The sequence below is a fragment of the Pristiophorus japonicus genome, chromosome 1, assembly GCF_044704955.1.
Source record: "Pristiophorus japonicus isolate sPriJap1 chromosome 1, sPriJap1.hap1, whole genome shotgun sequence".
NCBI classification, from domain to species: domain Eukaryota; kingdom Metazoa; phylum Chordata; class Chondrichthyes; family Pristiophoridae; genus Pristiophorus; species Pristiophorus japonicus.
The window spans coordinates 404,661,391-404,684,754 of NC_091977.1; the positions used below are offsets into that span (position 1 = coordinate 404,661,391).

Sequence of the window (23,364 nt, forward strand, 5' to 3'; positions counted from 1 at the left end):
ATGTTAGTGTATCCTTGGCATGAAGGAAGAGATATATAATCAACCTGCAGATGCTGGAATGGTCCAACAGGGGCAGGGGGCCTCAGTTGGGGCATTACCGTGATGGGTCCAGAATTATTTTTCTGGCAGACCACACAGCGGTCTGTTACCAGCTGGGCATGTTTTTTAAATCCCCGACCCCACCAGCTTTTCTGGAACCGTGCCGTCATCTGTTGTGAGGCCAAGTGTACCCACGAGTGGATCTGTTGGGCTAAAAAAGGCATAAGCGCTTGTGGCGCGACTGGCTTGTCGATAACTCTTTGTCTCCAGACACCATCTTCACATAGCTTAATTCCTGCCTCAATCCATGTCCATTTTTCCTCTCAGGAGCACTCGCCTTGCATTGTTTGAAGGTCTCGTGTCAGAGTCCTGAGTGCTTTCAATCTGCACATCTGTGTTGGGTCTTCTGGAGGAATGCCCTATGAGGCCGCATCTTTAGCTGCGTGGTCGGCTAGGGCATTTCCCTGTGCTTCTGTGGTATTTTCCTTGGTATGGGCCTTACACTTCAGGATGGACTCTTCCTGGTGTAATTGTATGGCCTCCAGTAAGTCTCGGACTTCTTTTCCATTTCGGATAGGTGTACCAGCAGCAGTGAGGAATCCTCTTTTCCGCCATAACATACCAAAGTCGTGAGCGACTCCAAAAGCATAACGCGAATCTATGTAGACCTTAGCTGTCTGTCCTTCTGCTATTCGACATGCTTCTGACAGGGCCCGTATCTCGGCCTGTTGTGCTGACGTTCCTGAGGGTAAACATCCTTTTGCCACTACCTCATATAAGGTTGTAACTGCCCATCCTGCTTTTCTGGTACCATTGTCAACAAAGGAGGAACCATCTGTAAACAGGATGAGGTATGGGTTGTGCAGAGGCTCCTCTGCTGCTAAGGCTGCTTCTTCTGTTTCTTTTAAAATCTCCACGCTGTCATGCTCTTCACATTCTCCCCCCTCTTGCTCCCTTGATTCTGACATCGGGAGCAGAGTTGCGGGATTAACCGGGCTGGCCCGGACGATATGGAGATTAGGAGCTTCCAAAACTGCTAGCCAGCGGGTCCATCTTGCTGCCGTCACCTGAGACATTCTATTCATAGACAGCAAAGCATGTACGGTGTGGGGACACTTGACAATCAGCTTTTGGTCGAGGACTAGACCCGCAGTGGTCATTACCGCTCGACATGTAGCTTCCATGGCCCTTAGGCAACTTCCCCATCCGAGGGCTACCGCATCCAGTTTTGCCGAATAATAGCCAATAGGTCTTTGCCGATCAGCATGTTCTTGTGACAGTATAGCTGTCATGTATCCTTCTTTCTCATGAACAAACAGGGTAAATGGCTTACCACTATCGGGGATTCCAAGAGCCGGTGCTGAACACAAAACCTTTTTCAAACTCAGGAAGGCCTCTTGCTGTTCTTTAGTGAGGGTGATGGCTTCTTTAGAGGCATGTTTCCTCTTTAAAATATCATTCAGTGGCTGAGCAAGCTGTGTGAAGGAGTCAATCCAATTTCTGTTAAAGGTACACAATCCCAAAAAAGACCTTAGTTCCTGAATAGTGGTGGGTTTTTTAGCAGCCCGAATGGCTGCAGTTCTATCCTGGGTAAGTTCTCTCTTTCCTTGTGAAATCTTTTGTCCCAGGTATACAACCTCTTCTTGGGATATTTGTGCTTTGTCGATGCTGGCTTTATGTCCTTTCAGCCGAAGGTGATCCAGCAAAGCTCGTAAATCTTGTTCATGCTGTTCTTCCGTGTTTGAAGCTAGCAGGATATCGTCTACATATTGGATGACTGTGGATGACAGGGGAGGTAATTCTCGCAAATGGCTTTGTAAAGCCATGTGGAATACCGTAGGGCTGTTGTGGAAACCCTGCGGTAACCGGGTCCAAGTATACTGTTGTCCTTGGACCATGAAAGCAAACCACTGTCGAACCTCCGGTGCCAGAGGCACCGACCAAAATCCATTGGCCATATCTATAACCGAGAAATATTTATGTTCCGGTTTGAGGGCATTAAAAATGGTGGAGGGATCTGCGACCAAAGGAGCTTTTTGATCAATACACTAGTTAGCTTTCCCATAATCGACAGTCAAACGCCAAGTCTCATTAGATTTCTGTACCGGCCACACGGGGCTATTGGAGGAGCTATGCGTTTTAATAAGCACCCCTTGTTTCTCCAATTGCTGAATAACCGGTTAGATTCCCGCGATGGCAGTTGGACTGGTGGGATACTGTTTAGTGCATGGAGGCTTGGTCCCTGTAAATGACGCAGGCTCCATCTGGAGTCGGCCACAATCGTTCTTATCTTTAGCCCATATTGGATGTTCCTTCAATTCTTCTTTCTTCAAAGTTCTAATTGACCATGTCACCCGACCATCCTCGAAATGCAACGATGAATCTATTTGGATTAGAACGTCCATTCCCAAAAGGGGTTGATCTACTGGGCCTATCCAGACCGGCGTGGTTAGTTCATGTGGACCCAGCCCTATAAGTACCAGTGTTGTCCTTTTAATTTCCATTTTATGGCCCCCAACTCCATAGGCTGTATGTGCCCTACCATCCAACGGCAAAAAGTCTCCATATTGTAGGGGTAAGCATGTTAATTCCGCCCCTGTGTCTAAAAGACAGTCCACATCCTTATTGCCCACCCTCACAGTTATATATAGCCCATCTCCCCTTTGTTGTATTAGTGCGAGGAGGAGGGCCAGGGTGGGCTCTAATCGTTTTTTGCTATTCCAAGTAACTCCTTCTGTTGTTGTATTGTCAGTCGCTTAAATGCTTCTATGAGGTCGTTATCTTGTGACAAGCCTGGCTTGTTGGCTGAATTGTATCCCTGGCTGCGTCCTCTTCCCCAGCCACGACCTTGCTGTTTTGCCCTGCACGTCTTGGCCCAGTGACCTTCTTTCCCACAATAATGACATTTTCCGGGTAATTTTCCTAATGACTGTTTATCGGAATCCTGGGATTTCCATCCCATAGCCTGTACAGCTCGGACTTTAGCTCCCATATCCCGATCTAATTGGTTACATCAATCCACCAATGCTGCAAAGGTAGTTCCTCTATCTTCCCAGTCCGGTAACATTACCTTAAGCATTTTGGACAGTTCTGGCTTTAGACCTGCCATGAAAGCTGCTTTCAGGGGTCCAAATGCTTGTTCATCCATTTCCTCATCCGTATTATTCATACCCGAATGTTCTAGCCACGTGCATCTAAACCGCTCGTCATACTCCAGGACCTCCTCTGTTCCTTTCTGTTGGCAAGCTGCAATTTTTCCCCAGTCTGTCTTAGCTGGACTGAAGGCTTGCAGCCAGTGTTTAATCGCTTCCCATTCTGCGTCTAATTCTTGCTCATTCTGCCCCAAAGCTTCATCTACCTTGTCGTGCAATTTTCTTCCCTGTGTTTTTGGCACCATTATGGTCAAAATTTGCACTCCGTCTAAGGGATGAAGTTGATATATATTTCTTAAGCGGTCCAATTGGTCCCACGTTTTTACTCCCCCTTTCTTTGGATTGGGCAATTCCTTGGACCATTTATCAATTTTCTCTGGGTCTGCCGGAGCATGAACTAAGTATTCTCCATACACCCTTCTCTTTGTTTTTTTGGTTCCGCCCTCATCCACAGTCTCTTCTGATTTGACTACAACTCGTTTTTTTTTAAACGGGGCAAAGCGCACCCCTAATTCGTCATCCTCCTCCGACACTGTATTGTCGGAGGATTCAGAAACTGTATCTATTCCTCGGTCGTGTCTTCGGGTTTGCGCTTTTAATTTATCCAAACATGGGTACCCTGGGAATTGATCAATACATTTTCCTTTTCCTATTACTGTCTCTTGACCTAATGATTTTTTCCATTCTTTAATTTCACCTTTAAGATCTTTAACTTCCGCTTCCAGCTTTTCAAGTTCAAGCTTTTTCTGCAGCAGCTGTGCACAAACAGCTTGCAATTGATTCTTTGTACTGGTCAGTTCTCGATCATGTTGGGAACGCATTATAATTTCATTCCAGTTTCGGATCTGGCCCATAACTGCTAGGGACCATTTCGTTCGCTCTTTATTTTTCATACGGGTTGTTTTTCCCCAGAACCTTTTAATCTCGTCCAAGGACCATTGTCCTTTGGAGGTTCCGTACTTTTGTTCGCTCTTAATACAGGTTTTAGATAAGTTGAATTGTTGCTCTATGTATTCTTTCAACTGTTCGAGAATTAAATCTAGTGAAATTTAGTGGTGCCTGCCCACCTTTAACAGTTGTAGGCAATTCTTTGCCCTTATCTCCTGCCACCATTTCTTTACTGAGTTCTTGACTGGGGTCTCGAGTCGTAGGCCTGCTAGCCGATCAATAGGTCGGTGATTAATTAACTAACACACTGCCGAAGTTTAGACGTCTATGGGACCTCGAGCCGACTATCAACCGGAGGGTTCGCAAACCGGAGGCTTTCGGAATCGCGTAGAAGGAGAGGCGAATTTAGACTTTGACGGAGGACTTTTTTTAAAAAGAGGAGTCCTTACCTCAATATGTAGGTCCGATGTCCAAAATGCAGTTTCTTTCCTCAGCGATCCTGTTCGCAGCGCCAAAATTGTTAGATTTCTTAATTTCCAATGAAATACGAACTCCGATGGTAGTTTTAACTTTTTAATCTTGGCAGAGAGCAACAAACTGCTGGCTGATTGCCAGTTTCTTTGTCTTACTGAGACACATGGTCAAAATGGCTGTATTTTATACCTGGATCAATTTACAGAAAATAACTCGCCTTCTTTGACCTTATTGGTTCAATTGAAAGTCTTTTAACATTTTATTGGCTCGCTACCCAAGGTCCGAAAATGTCAAGTTGATTGATGAGTTAATGCAACATGCCGAACTGCATGTAGCAGCCTTGACTTGGGGGTCTGTGAATTTTCACAGTCTGTCTAAATGAGCCTGTTTGAATTCTCTATCACCGGCCATCGATGAACCTCCCGCTCATCGCCTGCAGCGCCCCGCTGGCTCGCATCCCAGCAATCGGCCCACATCTGCAAACTTGCTCTTCCAGGGTCTGCTCGTCTTTGGAGGCTGAGGCTGCAGAATTGCTTGAGGTCAGGAGTTCTGGGCTGCTGTCGCCTGTGTGTGGATTTAGGCTGCAGCTCCAGCTCGGTCAGCGCTGCTCTTTGGGAACCCGGGGGACAGCGGTCTGTGGAGGAATGAAGTCCTCCCAGTTCCCACGGACCTTTCCCATCCATCTTCTGCCGAGAAGCGTCGGCCCATCGCCTGCAATGACCTACAAAGGTAAATGGTGCGTCTCGCCCCCGTGAGATACCTGCACATCCGCTCTGCCAAGAACAGGTATTAGTTCCCTGGTGTAGGTACGCAGCTTTGCCGTGACTGGGACCAGCTTGGGTCGTGCAGCTGGGTTGACCCGCAGTTTATCGAAAGTTCTCTGACTCATCAACGATGGACCTGGTCCCGTATCCACTGCCATACTCACTGGGACTCCATCAATTTTTACTTCCATTATCACTGGGGGCGAATCGTCGGTACACCTATACAGTCCCAACACCTCATCTTCTTCTGCCTGTTCCTCGCTGAACAGTGGATCATCCACCATCTCCTCAGCCACACAGTGAGTCAGATTTCTTTTACACATACGCTGAAGGTGGCCTTTCAGTTGGCAGGTATTGCACGTATACTCCGCAAACCTGCACCGGTGAGCCCCATGGCTTCCTCCGCAGCGCCAGCATGGTGCTGTTTGATTGGCCCCCCTCACTGGACTCTGAGTTCCAGGACCCCGAAGTCGTGCTCTCTGCCCCGGGCAGAGCCACGTTCTGCAGTTTTGTCTGTGGTGGGCGCTATCCTGTGGACAGTGCCTGCCGGGTTCGAGACTGTGTGGATCATTTGCTTGGTGCTGCAAGTCGAGGTCATATATGCCCGGCTGATGGTGATGGCTTTTGTCAGGGTGACTGTGGGTTCCATGGCTAGCAGCTTGTGAAGGAGGCCCTCACAGCCAATCCCCATAACAAAGCGTCCCGTAATGCCTCGTCAAGATGTGCGCCAAAATCACACGGCGCCGCGAGTCTCCTGAGGTCCGCAGCATATTTGGTGACATCCTGGCCCTCAGATCTGCAGTGATGGTAGAATTTGTATCTGGCCGTGAGGATGCTCTCCTTTGGTTTCAACTGGTCACGAATGAGTGCGATCAGCTCCTCATATGACTTGTCCCTGGCACTCGCGGGTGCCAGCAAATCCCTGACGAGACAGTAAACCTCATCACCACAACTGGAAGCAATATCGCCTTACGCTTCTCTCTCAGTGCGTCCGTGTGCCCCGTCAGGTCTTTGCTGTGAAGTAGTACTCGAGCCTTTCCGTAAAGGCCTCCCAATCATTGCCCACGGTAAAATCCTTTAGCGAGCCCAGAGTAGCCATGGTTGCGTGGAGTTCGTCCGCGTCCTCGTTGCCAATGTGTAACACACAAATCACTGACTCCACACGGTCTGGTGTTGATATAACTGCTGTGACCTTAGTCCTTTATTGTGTAACTCCAGAGTGCCTCTCAGGTGTGGTGGGCAGCATTTTATACTCTGTCTTGCAGGTACTTTCAGGTTTCCCACCACAGCACCCTCTGTGGCGCACCATTGTACTTATACATTTAATGTACCTGGACAATACATAACAGAGTCAATGCCGGGCCACCAAACATGCAACCTGGCTATAGCCTTCATCACGACTATGCCTGGGTGGGTATTGTGTAGGTCGTGTATAAACGTTTCCCTGCCTTTTTTTGGCAAAACCACGTGATTACCCCATAAGAGACAATCCGACTGGATGGACATTTCACCCTTGCGTCGGTGAAACGGCTTAATTTCATCTTGCATTTCCCCGGGAACGGCCGAACAGCTCCCATTGAGGAAGCAACTTTTTGCAAGTGATAGCACAGAATCTTGGCTGGTCCAGATCCTGATCTGGCGAGCAGTGACGGGTGACTCCTCGCTCTCAAAAGCATCCATGACCAGAAGCAAGTGTGCGGGCTACGCCATTTCCACCCTGGTAGTGGGCAATGGTAGCCGACTGAGGGCATCAGCACAGTTCCCCGTGCCTGGTCTGTGGTGGATAACGTAGTCATAGGTAGACAATGTTAGTGCCCATCTTTGTATGTGGGACGAAGCATTGGTGTTTATATCTTTGATTTCTGAAAACAGCAAAATGAGCGGTTTGTGGTTGGTTTCAAGCTCAAACCAAAATCCAAATAGGTATTGGTGCATTTTCTTAACCCCATACACACATGCTAACGCCTCTTTCTCGACCATACTGTAGGCTCTTTCAGCCTTAGACAGACTTCTAGATGCATATGCAACCGGTTGAAGTTTGCCCGAAACATTGGTTTGCTGCAACACACAGCCGACCCCGTACGAAGATGCATCATAAGAAAGCACTAATCATTTACACGGGTCATACAGTACAAGTAACTTATTAGAACAAAGTAGGTTTCTGGCCTTCTCAAAGGCTGTCTCTTGATATTTAGCCCAAACCCAGTCGTCATCCTTACGTAGCAACATGTGCAATGGTTCCAGCACAGTGCTTAACCTGGGTACAAAGTTACCAAAATAGTTGAGGGGTCCCAGGAGCGAACGCAGCTCCGTCACATTCTGTGTTCTGGGTACATTCTTGATGGCCACTGTCTTTGAATCCGTGGGTCTGATGCCATCTGCCGCAATCCTTCTCCCCAAAAATTCAACCTCTGGAGGCAGGAAAACACACTTGGAGCATTTCAGCCCGAGTCCTACTCTGTCTAGTCGACTTAGAACCTCTTCCAGGTTGTGCAGGTGTTCGGTGATGTCACGACCGGTGATCAGGATGTCCTCTAGAAATACTACGGTGTGCGGAACCGATTTCAGCAGACTCTCCATGTTCCTCTGGAAGATGGCAGCAGACCCACGGAACAAATTCGCAAGTTCCTGCAAGGCGTCTCAGATCGGCGACATAACTCGCCACATCCTGACCCTAGGAGCGGTGGTGTGTGTAGAAGCGATACCTGGCCATTAAGACGCTCTCCTTCGGCTTGAGGTGGTTCCGAACCAGCGTACACAACTCTGTATATGTCTTCTCCGCTGGTTTATCCGGTGCTAGCAGATTCTCGATGAGGCCATATATTGTGGGCCCACACACGGTGAGGAGAATCGCCCGGCGCTTGATCGCTTTATTGTCCCCATCCAGCTCATTGGCTACGAAGTACTGGTTAAGACGCTCAACGATGGCTTCCCAATCATCACCCTCTACAAATCTCTCTAAAATACCAACACGAGCCATGACTGCGTGAAAGTTCGTAATCTGTTACTCATCGGCAATTGTTAGGTATGGAAGAACTCCACAAGGCTGAGTACTGTGAGCTAAAACTGATGTGACCTTAGTCTCTTTAATACAATTCTAAGCAGCATGGCAGACAACCTTTTATACTCCCTTGCGCGAGGTGTGCAGGTGACCCTTGGGCCTCCAACAGTTGCGCCCTCTGGTGGCAAGTCTTACACAGTTACAATGTTTACATACATAACAGTAGGCCCACCTCTCTGTGTACCTCACTGCCCAATGGGGAAAACAATGAAGAGGAGCTTGGCGAGGCTCTGATGGCACAGCCACCCCATCCATGGGGGAGGCAGTGGCCAGATGCTGCGGGAGCAAGAGTCGCATGTTGTCAGCTCATAATGGATTGGTTTGGTTGAATGGAGGAACCTGAGGGATGCATCTAATATTGACCACGCTATGTGCCACCATACTAGTACATCTACGCTGAGCTTTTGAATGATACAAATGATAATGGCAAAGGGTCAAAGTGCACTTTTATCAGAAAAAGTTACAAACAATGCACCCCCAACAAAATCAAATGACACAATAAACCATCATAACCCAAACGATACAATAAACCATCCTAACCAAACAATACAATAAACAGCGTCCTACTTCACAACAAATTCATTATTAATAAACAACTATTTACAGGCATTCTGATAAAATATCAAGGCATCTGCAGAAGGCTATCCCTCCGCTTAATGGCACTTGGCCTGAGATTCCCCCCCCCACCTTCACTTCGTCCCCCTCCCACGCCTGTTGCCCTTCCTCCATTGAGGCCTCAGTGCCTACAGCAAGGCTGCTTGAGGGCTGCTGTGTTAGGGGGCCAGACAATGCAGACAGAGTATGAGGATGCCCTGGACCAGCTCTGGGCATGGAAGGTTCAGCTTCAGACTGCTGCGTCTCATCATCGGCAGAATCAGTCGCTGGTGGCTCGGGTGTGTACCGTATAGGGTGCATGGTTGGAGAGTCAGTGGTGGGAGCCGGAATGCTGTCATCCTGAGGAAGAACAGCATCTTCCATTTCCTGGGACCCACAGAGACTCCCGACGGGGCTGGGCCTCAAATTCCGGGGCACGATGTGTCTCCACAACTTGCTGGCCTGCTTCGGCACCATCTCTTCCCCGTTGGGCAGTATGGTACACAGAGGGGATGGCACCAGTCATCGACCACATCACATCACCAAGCTGCAGCGTGGCTTGTGCCTACGATCCGATTGATGCGGCAACATGATCAATGGCACACACCACACACTCTGGCACACCACTCTCGCTGCTGGAGCCCACCTGCCTCTGTGAGTGGGCAATGATGGCCTTGCTGGAGTCCTGAGTTGCACCAACAATTCGTGGCATTGCCTCCGTGACAGTCGTAGGAAGCTTGTCGATGCTGTCTGGGATCCGACCCAATGCAGCCATGAGCTCACGGTACATGCCTGTGTTTTCCCTGGACATTTCCACCAAGTCCAGTTCCATGTTTGCCTGTTGTGGAGCAGACATACGTTGCCGACTCACCCTCCGGAGAGCTGGCCTCCGAGATTTCCCTCTCACTGCGCATTACTGTAGGTGACTGAGGCCAGGAGCCTCTGTCGACTCAAAGCCAGGGAATTTGGGCTCTTCCCCAGATATGCTTTGTTGCGACGGGCCAACTGGTGGGTTCTGCGACTCAGGCATTACAGTCTACTCGCACGCTTCATCATCTCCACTATGGCCAGATGTTGATGGCTCACTGGATGTCTGTTGTGATTGTGGTTGTTCTTCTGCAAGCAGGAAACAACATACGTTAGCAGGTTAGGGGGCAGGGTGATCGCAGGAAGGTGGCATTGCACATATACATGTGAAGGCCTCATGCCACTTCATAATACGTCTCAATGAAGTCACAACAGTCACGCAATCCATTGATATACTATCACTACCCAAAGGGGGCTCAGCATCATCCCCGGCAACCATCTGAGCTGGTGCTCCAATGAGGGCAGACACCCGTTCCTCGACTTCAATCAAGTCTAGGATCTGAGGCGGGCCCCTGCCTGATCAGTACTGCTCATGCCTGTTGTGTGAGATCTTCACCTGCAATGAGAAAAATAGGAAGGGTTCAGAAAGAGTATACCTCTTGTTGTGCCACATATGCCTACCATAGTTCAATAGCTGATACTGTGTGGATGTGCAAATGTCTTCATTTGTGTGGATATTGCATGAGCTTTGTGAGCGATTGGTAGGAGGCGAGAGGGATGTAGCATAGGGGCTGCAGGTGATCTTTATGAAACCCATATCAGCAGTGGGAGTGTATTGCGAGGAAGGTTCTAAATGATTAGTGAACAAGAGAGTATATGCATCCTTAATTAAGAGGCAATGGCTGGAGAAGTCAGCCTTCAGCTTTCTAATGCATTGTGAAACCTACACCACAGGCTGCAAGACTTTGAGAATGGGCAGATACATGAAAGACTTCACATCGTGTCTTACATTCATGCCGGAAGGATAGCAGGCATACATAAATGTGAAGGGTACTCACCCTGATGACTCTGGTAAGATCGTTGAACTTTTTGCAGCATTGGGTGCCAGTTCTGGCAACCGTGACTGCCGCAGACACCTCCTGGGCAATTTCACGCCATAATCATTTTTAAATTGTTGGTAGCAGTCTCCCTTCTCCAACCAGATAGAGTGATGTCCACCTCCTCTCCACTGCGTGGACTAAAGCCTCAGCAGCCTCTGTTGAGAAATGCCTGACACATTGCCTGGCCTTCTGCTGCTCCATCTCTGCAGAAGTGCAGAGGTGGGGCGGGTCATTTGCGTACGCTACGCCCTGAAATAACGTCTGCACCCAGGAAAACAAAAACATGCTGCACAAGCACAAAATGGCCGCCTCTTTTAACGCCGCAATTTTCAGCTCGGGCGCACAAAGTCCGTTGTGTAACATCTGATTTAATGCCCCCAATTATGGATTCTCATTTTTTGCCAAAATTTCCAGTAGAAGGTGCAACATTTTTTCAGGCCACATAGCGCCCCGAAATTAGGAATGCTGAAAATCCAGCCCAATGTGCGTCAACTGGTTTGGGCAGTTCAATACATTCTTCACACCTTGTTAATCCCCTGTACTTACTGATTTACACACCTCACAAGTACAAACATGGAATTCTATCTGTCATCCTTTGCCCATCCCATCACTTTATCAATATCTGTTTGCGGGTTCCATTGGTCCTCAAAATTATTTACTATGCCTTCTATTATATTATTGTCTGAAAATTTGAACATCATTTTCTCTAGCCCTTTATACAAATCATTGCTGTATACAGTGAACAGAAGTGGTCCCAGAACAGCAGGACATTACTACCCGCTTGCAACTACTCTGGGAAACTTTCCTCAGCTCCTGTTCTCCATTTCCTTCCTTCTAACGGGTTTGCTACCACACTTCTGGCAGCTCTGAGGAAATTCCCAGCTTATATCTTCCTATGACATAATTACTTCTAATTCTCCCAATTTACTTTCCACACTCTGAGCATTGCAATACATGCATTTTATCTTTTTTTTTGTTTATATTTATTGCTACTGCTTTTCCCTTGATTTATTTTGTCCAAGCTAATACCTCGTTCCTTTACCTTAGTATTTTCCCTGCTTATAATTGGTTGATTTGTTTTTCCTCTTCTACTCCCTTTATTCATTCTACATGAAATCCTTTTTGCTGAATTCTTTTCCATTTATATATTTACTTGTATATTACTATCTGTTCTATCTTCTCTACTTGCTCTTTCTAATTGCTTTTATTTTCCCTGTCCCTTCCTTACTTGTTTAAATGATACTTCACTCCCTATTTATCCATTTTGTCAAATCATTAGCTCCCTTCCTGTTCACATGTAGCCTATTCTTGAGGAATAGCTTCCACTTTCTCCAAAACTGGTCCCACAATCCACAAAACAGAACTCCTCTTCCTGATAACATCCCTTTAACCATGTGTTGAGCTCCCTAATCTTCACATCCTTCCCCTTTACAGGACTATATTTAAAAAATACTTGGATGTGCACTTAAAGTGCTGTAACCTACAGGGCTATGGACCAAGAGCTGTAAAGTGGGATTAGGCCTGATAGCTCTTGGTCGGCCAGCGCGAACACGATGGACCGAAATGGCCTCCTTCTGAGCTATAAATTTCTATGATTCTATGATTCTATGACTATAGGCCTTTTTTCCCTATATTTTTTGGCTCCCATGTGGACCATAATGACTGGCTGCTCTCCTTTCCATAATTTTTCCAGTTTTTCTAAAAATTTGGTGGAGACAGCTCAGGATGAATTTCCTTACTTCTGCCAAAGTCTGAGGTATTTTAAGGACGTAATAAGCAAATTCCCTGGGCAGCCCGAGAACTCTCCTTTACTTGAAATGAGGGATGGAGGGGGAGGGGCTTGAGGGGCTGAATGGTATACTCCAGTTCCTATGTTCCAATGATCTGATGCACCAAATTCAAGCGTGGTCATGCCAGGGTAGGTGCAGTGCACTTCAGATGCAGTACCTGGGCAAGGGGGGATGGAAATCGGGTCCTAAAATTTTACCTTTAGCTGAAGTAAAACTGGTCTATAATTTCTGCATAATTCATTCTCTTACCACCTTTCAATTCTTTGCCTTTATTATGGTTTCTAAAGATTTTTGAAAATTATGGCCTGTGCTATCTGCTCCCCAACATCATTCGGTATGCTGGTACGTATGCAATCTTGGCCAGGTTACTTTTCGACTTTTAATTCCGTTCAGTTTCTTAATAGTGTCCTTTTGAATATTTTCTTCAGTAGTGGCACTTCCACAATCCCTCAGGTATTCCTACAGTCCAACTTTCACTTTGCACTGTAAACATTAAGGCTAAGTACTTATCCCTTGTTATTTTCCTGAATGTTGATTGCCCATCTGCTAACATACTAATTCTTAGCCTTCCTAATCTTCCTTCTTGCAACTACAGGTAAGTGTGAGGTCATCCATTTTGGACCAAAAATGGATAGATGCAAGTGTTTTTTAAATGGTGAAACATTATGAACAGTGGAAGTCCAAAGAGATTTAAGGGTCTGTCTGCGTACACAGCTCATTAAAATGTAGTAGTCAGGTACAAAAATAATCAAAAAGGCTAATATTATAACTAGAGAGCTATAATATAAAGGGGAGGAGGTTTTGCGACAGCTATACAAAGTCCTGGTTAGACCACATCTGGAGTACTGTGTACAGTTCAGGGCACCGCACCTTAGAAAGGATATACTAGCCTTGGAAGGAGTGCAGTACAAATTCACCAGAATGATACCAGGACTCCAAGGGTAAGAATATGAGGAGCGATGACATAATCTAGGCTCGTATTCCCTGGAATATGGAAGGTTAAGGGGCGATTTGATTGACGTTTTTAGGATTTTGAAAGGAACTGATAGGATAGAAACAGAGAAGCTTTTTCTGCTGGTGGGGACATAACCTTAAAATCATAGCCAGTCCATTCAGGAGAGAAGTTAGGAAACACTTCATCATGCAAAGGCTGATAGAAGTGTGGAACCCTCTCTCACAAAAAGCATCAGATGCTAGCTCAATTAATAATTTTAAATCTGAGATTGATAGATTTTTGCTAGCCAAGGGTATTAAGGGATATGAAGCCAAGGATGGAGTTAGGATACAGATCAGCCGTGATATCACTGACTGGCGGGACAGGCTCGAGGGGCTGAATGGCCTACTCTTGTTGCTATATTCTTCTATATTTTGCACATTATTTTATTTTCAATGCTTGTTCTTCAAATGAGCTGTGTATCTGCAAACACAAATCTGTTGAAAGAAGCTACACAATGGCATTTTGCTTGAGCAAACATGAAAATGTTGGTGTCCCTGTTGTTATTGTGTTGGTGGTGTTGTTGTTGTGTTGCGAATGATGATATGTGAACTTGCATCTTGCCGAGAGTCTTGGACAAGTCAGCGCAGTGCGCAGACTCGAGCTTGCAGCCGCTGCCGGGCCGCGGACTGATGCTGTTTCTATGGTTACCGCACAGCAATTACCCGGGGAGAGGCGGAGAGGAGCAGCGGGCGCCCGGTTACTCAGCGGAGCGGCAGTTGGGATGGCGGTTACTCGCCTTGCAGTGCTGCTGTGTGTCTCCCTCTCCCTGATCTGGGACCGACTCTCAGCCGCCCCGCTGGTACGGCTCAACCAACGGCCCATCATCGGTAAGTGAGGCCGCACACGGATACAAGGAGGCGGTAGAAAATCGCCCGAGGGAATCAATGCACCACTGCTTGCTGCAAGATAAGAGAACGGCCTTGTTGGGTCAGGAGATCTTATTGCTAGATTACAAAATAACTGGGAGAAAAGGGACAAGTACTGTTTCACAGGAGCTTATTCGACAGGTTAGAAATTATTTGAGATTAGTTTTAGAACATAAGAACATAAGAATTAGGAACAGGAGTAGGCCATCTAGCCCCTCGAGCCTGCTCCACCATTCAAAAAGATCATGGCTGATCTGGCCGTGGACTCGGCTCCACTTACCTGCCCTCTCCCCATAACCCTTAATTCCCTTATTGGTTAAAAATCTATCTTATCTGTGATTTGAATACATTCAGTGAGCTAGCCTCAACTGCTTCCTTAGGCAGAGAATTCCACAGATTCACAACCCTCTAGAAGAAGAAATTCCTTCTCAACTCGGTTTTAAATTGGCTCCCCCATATTTTGAGGCTGTGCCCCATAGTTCTAGTCTCCCTGACCAGTGGAAACAACCTCTCCGCCTCTATCTTGTCTATCCCTTTCATTATTTTAAATGTTTCTATAAGATCACCCCTCATCCTTCTGAACTCCAACGAGTAAAGACCCAGTCTACTCAAACTATCATCATAAGGTGACCCCCTCATCTCCGGAATCAGCCCAGTGAATCGTCTCTGTACCCCCTCCAAGGCTAGTATATCCTTCCTTAAGTAAGGTGACCAAAACTGCACGTAGTACTCTAGGTGTGGCCCCACCAATACCCTGTACAGTTGCAGCAGGACCTTCCTGCTTTTGTACTCCATCCCTCTCGCAATGAAGGCCAACATTCCATTCGCCTTCCTGATTACCTGCTGCACTTACAAACTAACTTTTTGGGATTCATGCACAAGGATCCCCAGGTCCCATCCCCAGGTCCCTCTGCACCGCAGCATGTTGTAATTTCTCCCCATTCAAATAATATTCCCTTTTACTGTTTTTTTTTCCAAGGTGGATAACCTCACATTTTCCAACATTGTATTCCATCTGCCAAACCTTAGCCCATTCGCTTAACCTATCTAAATCTCTTTGCAGCCTCTCTGTGTCCTCTACACAACCCGCTTTCCCACTAATCTTTGTGTCATTTGCAAATTTTGTTACACTACACTCTGTCCCCTCTTCCAGGTCATCTATGTATATTGTAAACAGTTGTGGTCCCAGCACCAGTTGTGGGCAGAGAATATCTCTGGTAGATGTATCTGACTGATAAGAGTAAACTGCTGTTGAGACTATAAATTGACAATAAACAAAGGTATATTAGATAAGAAAACAGTTCAGGTTACTGTGAAAGGCTTATTATTTAAGAAATAAACTTGTATAAAGTTACATTCATGTTTGGTAAAACAAATTTATAGTGTCTGTCTATACTGTAGTCAGCATGTAAGATTGTCGAAGCCAAATCTAACTACAGACTTAAATTTGAATTATGCAAGGTCGCATAAGGTATGGCCTAGAAATTCATCTCAGCGGTGGCAGAAAACAGGTGGTATAGGATCATCCACCCGTTCGTCGCAGCGCCTGATAACTGAATATCAATTGCTGCATATAATGGGCGAGTGATCCGATATCGCCCGTTTTGCGCGACTACCCGAGATGAATTTCTAGGCCGTATACAAGTACTACACCATGAGTAAAAATACTGAAATACAAAGCATACACACATTTTAAATAGCAGTATAATTCTTTCTTGATAATCATTAGATCCCACATCATCCTTTATTAATGTCATCATCATAGGCAGTCCCTCGGCGATGAGACTCGAGGTGCTCAGCGCCCTCCCGGATGCACTTCCTGTACTTAGGGCGGTCTTGGGCCAGGGACTCCCAGGTGTCAGTGGGGATGTTGCACTTTATCAGGGAGGCTTTGAGGGTGTCCTTGTAACGTTTCCTCTGCCCACCTTTGGCTTGTTTGCCGTGAAGGAGTTCTTGTTGATAAGAAGCTCCCGAGGTATGGGAAATGGTCCACGTTGTCCAGAGCTGCGCCGTGGATCTTGATGACTGGGGGGCATCCCGCTGCATGCCTTATTAATGTACTGCAATAACCACAGCTGATTAAGCACTCCTTTGGAAAATACTTTCGCAATATGCAGTGTTGACAAAAAAGCAGGCAGAGGACACAATTAAAAATTTATTCTCCGAGAGTAGAGAAGGAGTTTTACTGAGCAGAATTGGTGATGTTGGGCTGGATTTTATGAAGCTCGTGGCGGGCAACGTCCATGGTGGGTCCCGACCCCGTTGCTGTCTCCATCCTGGCCTCTGAAATGAGTTTCCCCTGATTGGGCTTGCTAAGCCCACCCAGCGCATTTCCCGGCCAATTAGAAGAAACGGGTCTGGTAATGTCATTTCATGACGCATCCTCAGCCGCTTTCCTGACTTTTGACATTTGTGCTGTCAGTGTTCTACAGCATTGAGGTGCTGCAAACACTGACAAGCACTGCACAGAGGTGCAGGGCTGCATCCAAGCTCTCCCAATATGGAGGGAGTCACAGCACACAGGGAGGTCCTCTTCCCATCCAATGGGCAGAAGAGAACTCAATAGGAGATCAACACCCCCTGGTTGCATATTGCACTGGAGGGAACAAGCAGGAATGTAATCAGGAGTGTCTTTGAAATGTTTCCTCTGCCCACCTGGGGCTCGCATGCCATGTAGGAGTTCTCAAAGCCTCCTTGATAAAGTACAACATCCCCACCGTCGCTGGGCCCAAGACCACCCTAAGTGGAGGAAGAGCATCCGGGGGAGCGCTGAGCACCTCGAGTCTTGTCGCCGAGAGCATGCAGAAACAAAGCGCAGGCAGCGGAAGGAGTGTGCGGCAAACCAGACTCCCCACCCACCCTTTCCTTCAACGACTGTTTGCCCGACCTGTGACAGAGACTGTAATTCCCATATTAGGCTGTTTTATGCACCTGAGAACTCACTTTTAGAGTGGAAGCAAGTCTTCCGCGATTTCGAGGACTGCCTATGATGATGATGATCAGGAGGACCTGGTTGCAGTGCTGCAAATGTTTAAATGATCTCAGTAAATCACAAAACGTAAGAACAAAGCCACATTCAACCTCATCCCACTGTGTCTCTCATCATATCCCCATCACTCTGCCTTACCTACTCTACTCCTGCCCATTCTCACTCACCAACTTACCTTGCACCTCCACCCATCACTCTCTATCTACGTTATCACATCTCTATCTCACTCGCCACACCTCACACTCACCCTCATCCTAGTGCAATTATACCAACTAACAATACAGAAGAGTAGGCACTTGGGTGTTTTATGCAATGTTCATGTAAAGTTTATGTTAATGTGGTGTCACACATTGAGGGGCTGCAATTGCTTTGTTCTTCTCTTCCCGTTAGCATCTCCGGGGGGGTGCTAATGGGGCACAAAAGTGTTTTTGTCCAGGGGACGCTACCGGCTTCCGCGAAATTGCACGGGAGTTAGTGGAGGCGCGAACACAGTAGCGCGGGCCCTGCTAATAGAGACCCTGGCCGCTGTGCCTCCGGCAATGACACCACTGCCGTGCATGGCTACCCCTTGCCTAGTGCCCCCTGATGGCTGCAATGCCCATGCCAGCCTCGCGGCTCATGAACCGGGCCGACCTCCGTTCTCATGGCGGAAGTTAAAGTGGAGGTGTGTCACGCGCCGCTATACTTTTTCTTCAGCCGACTCACCAGTCAGCCATCGATGTCGCATGGTCTGGGCTGCAATCGTGCAGCCCGGCACTCGCTTTGGGTGCCAGGCTGTGACCATGGCACCACGCAGCCCTGGTGGGCCAGTGGAGGCCATCAAAGGGCCTGCAGAGTTTGCACGGCCCTCCCCATTAACGGAAGGGGAGGGGCATTGAAATTTGTCAGCGCTATGCGGAGAAGCAGCATAGCGCTGCCGATTCCACTTGTGTAGTGCCCCGGACACCACCCCAACAGAAAGTGGAGTGCACGACATTGTGCTCCACTTCCTGTGAGGGACGTTAACCTGAATTTCGTGGCTGAGCGCAGGAAGTCTTGCCCCGACTCAGTTACTGCTCCCAAACGGGGCAGAACTCAATCTCACCACCTGAAACCTTTATTTTCAACACTTTGTGTTCTTGGACAGATCTGTGGCTTAGTGAGTCGCAGTGAATGGTGAGACATAACGGTACTCCCCCCCCGCAATGGTGATGAGTGTGAAAGGAATGGCTTGGGCATTGTAGGGATGCTTTATGGTGTCGCCGTGGGGTACTGCCAACCTCGCGCATCATGTGGCAGCCAGGGTGTACAGCGTCAAGTATAGTAAATCTGGCCATGGTGAGGCCATCTCTGACCTTCTGGGCAGCAATGCGCTCGGGTGCTGATGCCCTGTGTCCTGTGCAACATCAGTTGATTGCGGAGAAGGTTGGTGGTGTTGGTGCTGCTGATGTGCCTGGTGCTGCTGGTGTGCCTCGTGATGCTGGTGTTTGGGCTGATCGTGGTGGCATTCTGAGAGCCAAGGTGAGAGAGTTTCAAAGGCACCCATGTTGATGGAATAGATGGCAGGTGAAGTAGAAATGACAGAAGCGATCTGTCAATGGTGGGAGAGGTAAAGATGTCAGACTAGATGGAGACTTATGTAAAGACTTGCAGCATTTTGAATATGCAGTGGAAATGCAGTTTAGAGAAGCTAGTGGTTAAGGGAACATTTCTCAATCAGCTGGTAGCTTTGACTTGACATTTGGAACTGTCAATTCATCAGCTGATTCAGTGGTCACTGACTTCCCACCTCAGCTTCACAGATGAGGTCTAGGCACAGCGCGACCTGTCAAATTCAAAAAGCCGAAAAAGCATTGATAAGTGGCTGTAAACAAGCCACAAATTATTTTAATTGCCTCCTTCACCACTGTGAATCGAGTCTGCTCAGCGTTGACAGACCCTACATTTGGTAAAAGTGCGTGGTGGCGGGTTGACAGTGGGGTCCCGACCTGCTGGGGGAAAAAAAAATTTCCCACTCGGCCCACCACTGATCGCGCTCACTGACCCTCTCCAGAGTGTTTTATCAACATCAATAATCTTAATTTTTTTGGGTAACCGCAACTTTTCTTTTTCTGAAAGCATATTGTCATTGATTCTTGTTTGGTTTGCGTTAAGTTTATCTTTGGTAAGCAGTATCTTCTTTTAGTAGAAGATTGATAAGGGTAGATCTTCCCCTGCCTTGCACCTGGGGAATCAGCAGAGAAGATAGGATCAGACATCCAGTGGGGCTGATTTTAACCCATCCCGCCCGGCAGGATCGGAGCAGCAGCGAAGATAAGATCACCACCGCAAACTCGCCTCTGCCCGTCCCTGCTCCATTGCTGCACTCTGCCACCTTAAATGGTACCTTATTTAGATAGCCGAGGTGCTCATCTAAATCAGGGAGGACTCTTATTAATACATGTAAACTGGGGCTCTGAGAGCTGGCCAAGTTTGTGCTTCCAGCAGGATGTAAATAAAGCCCAGGGATTCAAATAGTCAGGGACTTAAATTGTTGACGTTGCGGTGGGTTTTATGCTGGTTCCGCTCCCAGTTAAAATCTCCCCCTATTGTGTCAGGTGTCTACTCCCATTGTGCCACCCTGCAATTTCCTGGAATTCCATTTACTGACACAACTGGGCCTGCACCTGTAGCTTAGTGTATCACTATACAAAGTGCAGAGGACAGCAGACAATAGTAGAGCAAACCTGGGCAGGTGGCAGAGGATGAGCAGTAGAGAACAACAGCTTAAACCAGGAAACAAAGAGCACCAGTTATCAAACAAGCTAAAGAGCAGGCAACCAGCTAATCTTTATGCCAGGACATTTTGATTTTCTTGAGTGACAGTAGGGAACAGGATACACAGTTGCCAATACTGTACTCAAATCTTCTGACTTTTAGAATTATTTTGTTTTGAATACCAGTAAATCGCACAGAAAAGGTTTCCTGCATGTTTTAATTTTTCATGTGAATTGTGAATGTTTTTTTAAATAAAATTAAAAATTCCATTTTGGATCTTGAGTTAATTGCAAGTGTTGAGTAACGTTGAATCAATAGTGAGTTCTGTTTCAAAGTAGATAGTGTAAATTGTTTATTACTATATCTCTCAGCATTGCTGAAGGGATATGTGTTTCCACATGACTAAAGCTCCAGAATATTAATTTTTAGCAAGTTTGGCAAGTGGTAATAGCAGAGAGGGACTCATGAAAAGGAAAATAGATTGCTAATTTCAAAATTGGAACCGTTTTGGACCATGTGGGCCATTGCCATTGCTTTGTGTGTTTAAAACTATGTGTGGTGTCAACAACAACAACTGTTATGTATGTAAACTTGTACATACCTTGTACAGCCACCAGAGGGCTCATCCCCAGGATTTCCAAGGGATCCCACAATCCCTTGGGAGCACAGGTACTTAAGGAGGCCTCACAGGCTGGAGAGGCACTATGGAGACCTGCAATAACAGACTAAGGTCACACTTTACTTTGAGCTCACAGTATCCAGCCAGACTCTTTATTCATACATAACAACTGGCGACGAGATAAAGATGACGAACCCAGCGATGCAGAGAACAGTGGGCATCCTGGAGAAATTCTCGGAGGGAGATGATTGGGAAACCTTCGTGGAGCGACTCGACCAATACTTAGAAACATAAAAACTAGGTGCAGGAGTAGGCCATTTGAGCCTGCACCACCATTCAATAAGATCATGGCTGATCATTCCCTCAGTACCCCTAATATGGTAATTTCATTATCATCATTACTGATACTTCCCCCTAGCTTTTTAATTTCCAGATTTATTTAATTAATTGAGTTTAAATTGCTGTGGTGGGATTTGAACTCACATCTCTGGATTATTAGCCCGGGCCTCTGGATTATTAGTCCAGTAACATAACCACTATGCTACCATGCCTCCTTCATGACCAACAAGCTGGCAGGAGAAGCGAATGCTGCAAAACGAAGGGCGATTTTCCTCACCGTCTGCGGGGCACCAACATATAGCCTCATGAAAAATCTGCTTGCTCCAGCGAAACCCACAGAGAAATCCGACGATGATTTGTGCACACTAGTCCGGAAAGACCTCCAACGTATGTGCAGGCGAGCTGCAAACCCTGTTAATCCTGCAAACCACCATGTTGCAAAGGAGGACAGATCCATGGCGGATCACGACGAACCAGAGCCTCAGACCGAGGAGACAGAGGTATATGAGGTGCACACATTTACCACAAAGTGTCCACCGATAATGCTGAAGGTTGAACTAAATGGACTCCCGGTGACAATGGAGCTGGACACAGGCACGAGCCAGTCCATTATGAGAAAAAGACTTTCAAAAAATTGAGGTGCAGCAAGGCCTCAAGGCCAATCTTGACTCCCATTTGCACGAAACTGAGAACTTACACAATGGAACTGATTCCCGTAATCGGCAGTGCTACTGTAAAGGTCTCATACGATGGAGCGGTGCACAAGCTACCACTCTGGGTGGTACCGGGTCATGGTCCCACGCTGCTCGGCAGGAGCTGGCTGGGAAAGATACACTGGAACTGGGATGACGTCTGAGTGCTCTCGTCCTCTGACGACACTTCGTGTGCCCAGGTTTTTAACAAATTTCCTTCGCTGTTTGAACCAGGCTTCGGGAAGTTCCAAGGAGCAAAAATGCAGATCCACCTAATTCCGGGGGCACGACCCATCCATCACAAGGCGAGAGCAGTACCGTATTTTATGAGAGAAAGGGTAGAGATCGAGCTGGACCGGCTGCAATGAGAGGGCATCATTTCGCCGATCGAATTCCCGAGTGGGCCAGTCCGATTGTTCCAGTCCTCAAGGGAGATGACAATCTGTGGTGATTACAAAGTAACTATCAATCGTTTCTCCCTGCAGGATCAATACCCACTACCAAAGGCTGATGACCTTTTTGTTACACTGGCGGAAAGAAAGACGTTCACGAAGCTGGACTTGATCGCGGTCTACATGATGCAAGAGCTGGAGAAATCATCGAAGGGCCTCACCTGCATCAACGCGCACAAAGGTCTCTTTATTTGTAACAGATGCCTGCTTGGAATCCGATCAGCCGTGGCGATCTTCCAGAGAAACATGGAAAGCTTACTGAAGTCGGTCCCGCGCACGATGGTCTTCCAGGACGACATCTTGGTTACAGGCCGGGACACAGTCGAGCATCTGCAGAACTTGGAGGAAGTTCTTAGTTGATTCAACCGCTTGGGGCTCAGGTTGAAATGCTCCAAGTGCGTTTTCCTAGCGTCTGAAGTGGAGTTCCTGGAGCGAAGAATCGTCGCGGACGGCATCAGGCCCATTGATTCGAAGACGGAGGCAATCGAGAATGCACCGAGGCCACAAAGGGGAGCAGGGTGTTTTGGGTCAAACTTTCAAATGGACTCATTTACCGGAAACACTTGGACCAAATCAAACTCAGATTCACAGACTATCCTGAGCAACCAACTTTGGACCCGACCTTCTTTGACCCCCCAACACACACACCAGTGGCAACCGACACCGCGGTTGGCCACGAAGCAGAATCCATCACCCGCAGCAGCCGAGCAGGACTCACCACACCAGGCAGCCCAGGAAGGCCAGCTGCACAGCAGCCCAGCGAGGGCCCAACAAACGATTCACCAAAAGCAGCAGTTGCACCGAGACGATCAATCAGGGAAAGAAAGGCCCCAGATCGACTCACCTTGTAAATAGTTACACTGTTGACTTTGGGGGGGGGAGTGTTGTTATGTATGTAAACTTGTATATATCTTGTACAGCCACCAGACGGCTCATCCCCTGGAGTCCCAAAGGATCCCACAATCCCTTGGGAGCACAGGTACTTAAGGAGGCCTCACAGTCTAG

The 23,364-nt window shown here is 47.4% G+C and overlaps 1 protein-coding gene across 1 annotated transcript in view; it reads left to right on the top strand.

Moving 5' to 3' along the window:
- Positions 1–14,387: 14,387 nt before the first annotated feature.
- LOC139267078 (gamma-glutamyl hydrolase-like) overlaps positions 14,388–23,364 on the top strand; it is a 268,758-nt gene continuing 259,781 nt past the window's right edge. Inside the window, exon 1 of the mRNA XM_070884891.1 lies at positions 14,388–14,493. Within this exon, the coding sequence (XP_070740992.1) occupies positions 14,388–14,493 (106 nt within the window). The remainder of the gene's footprint in view (positions 14,494–23,364) is intronic.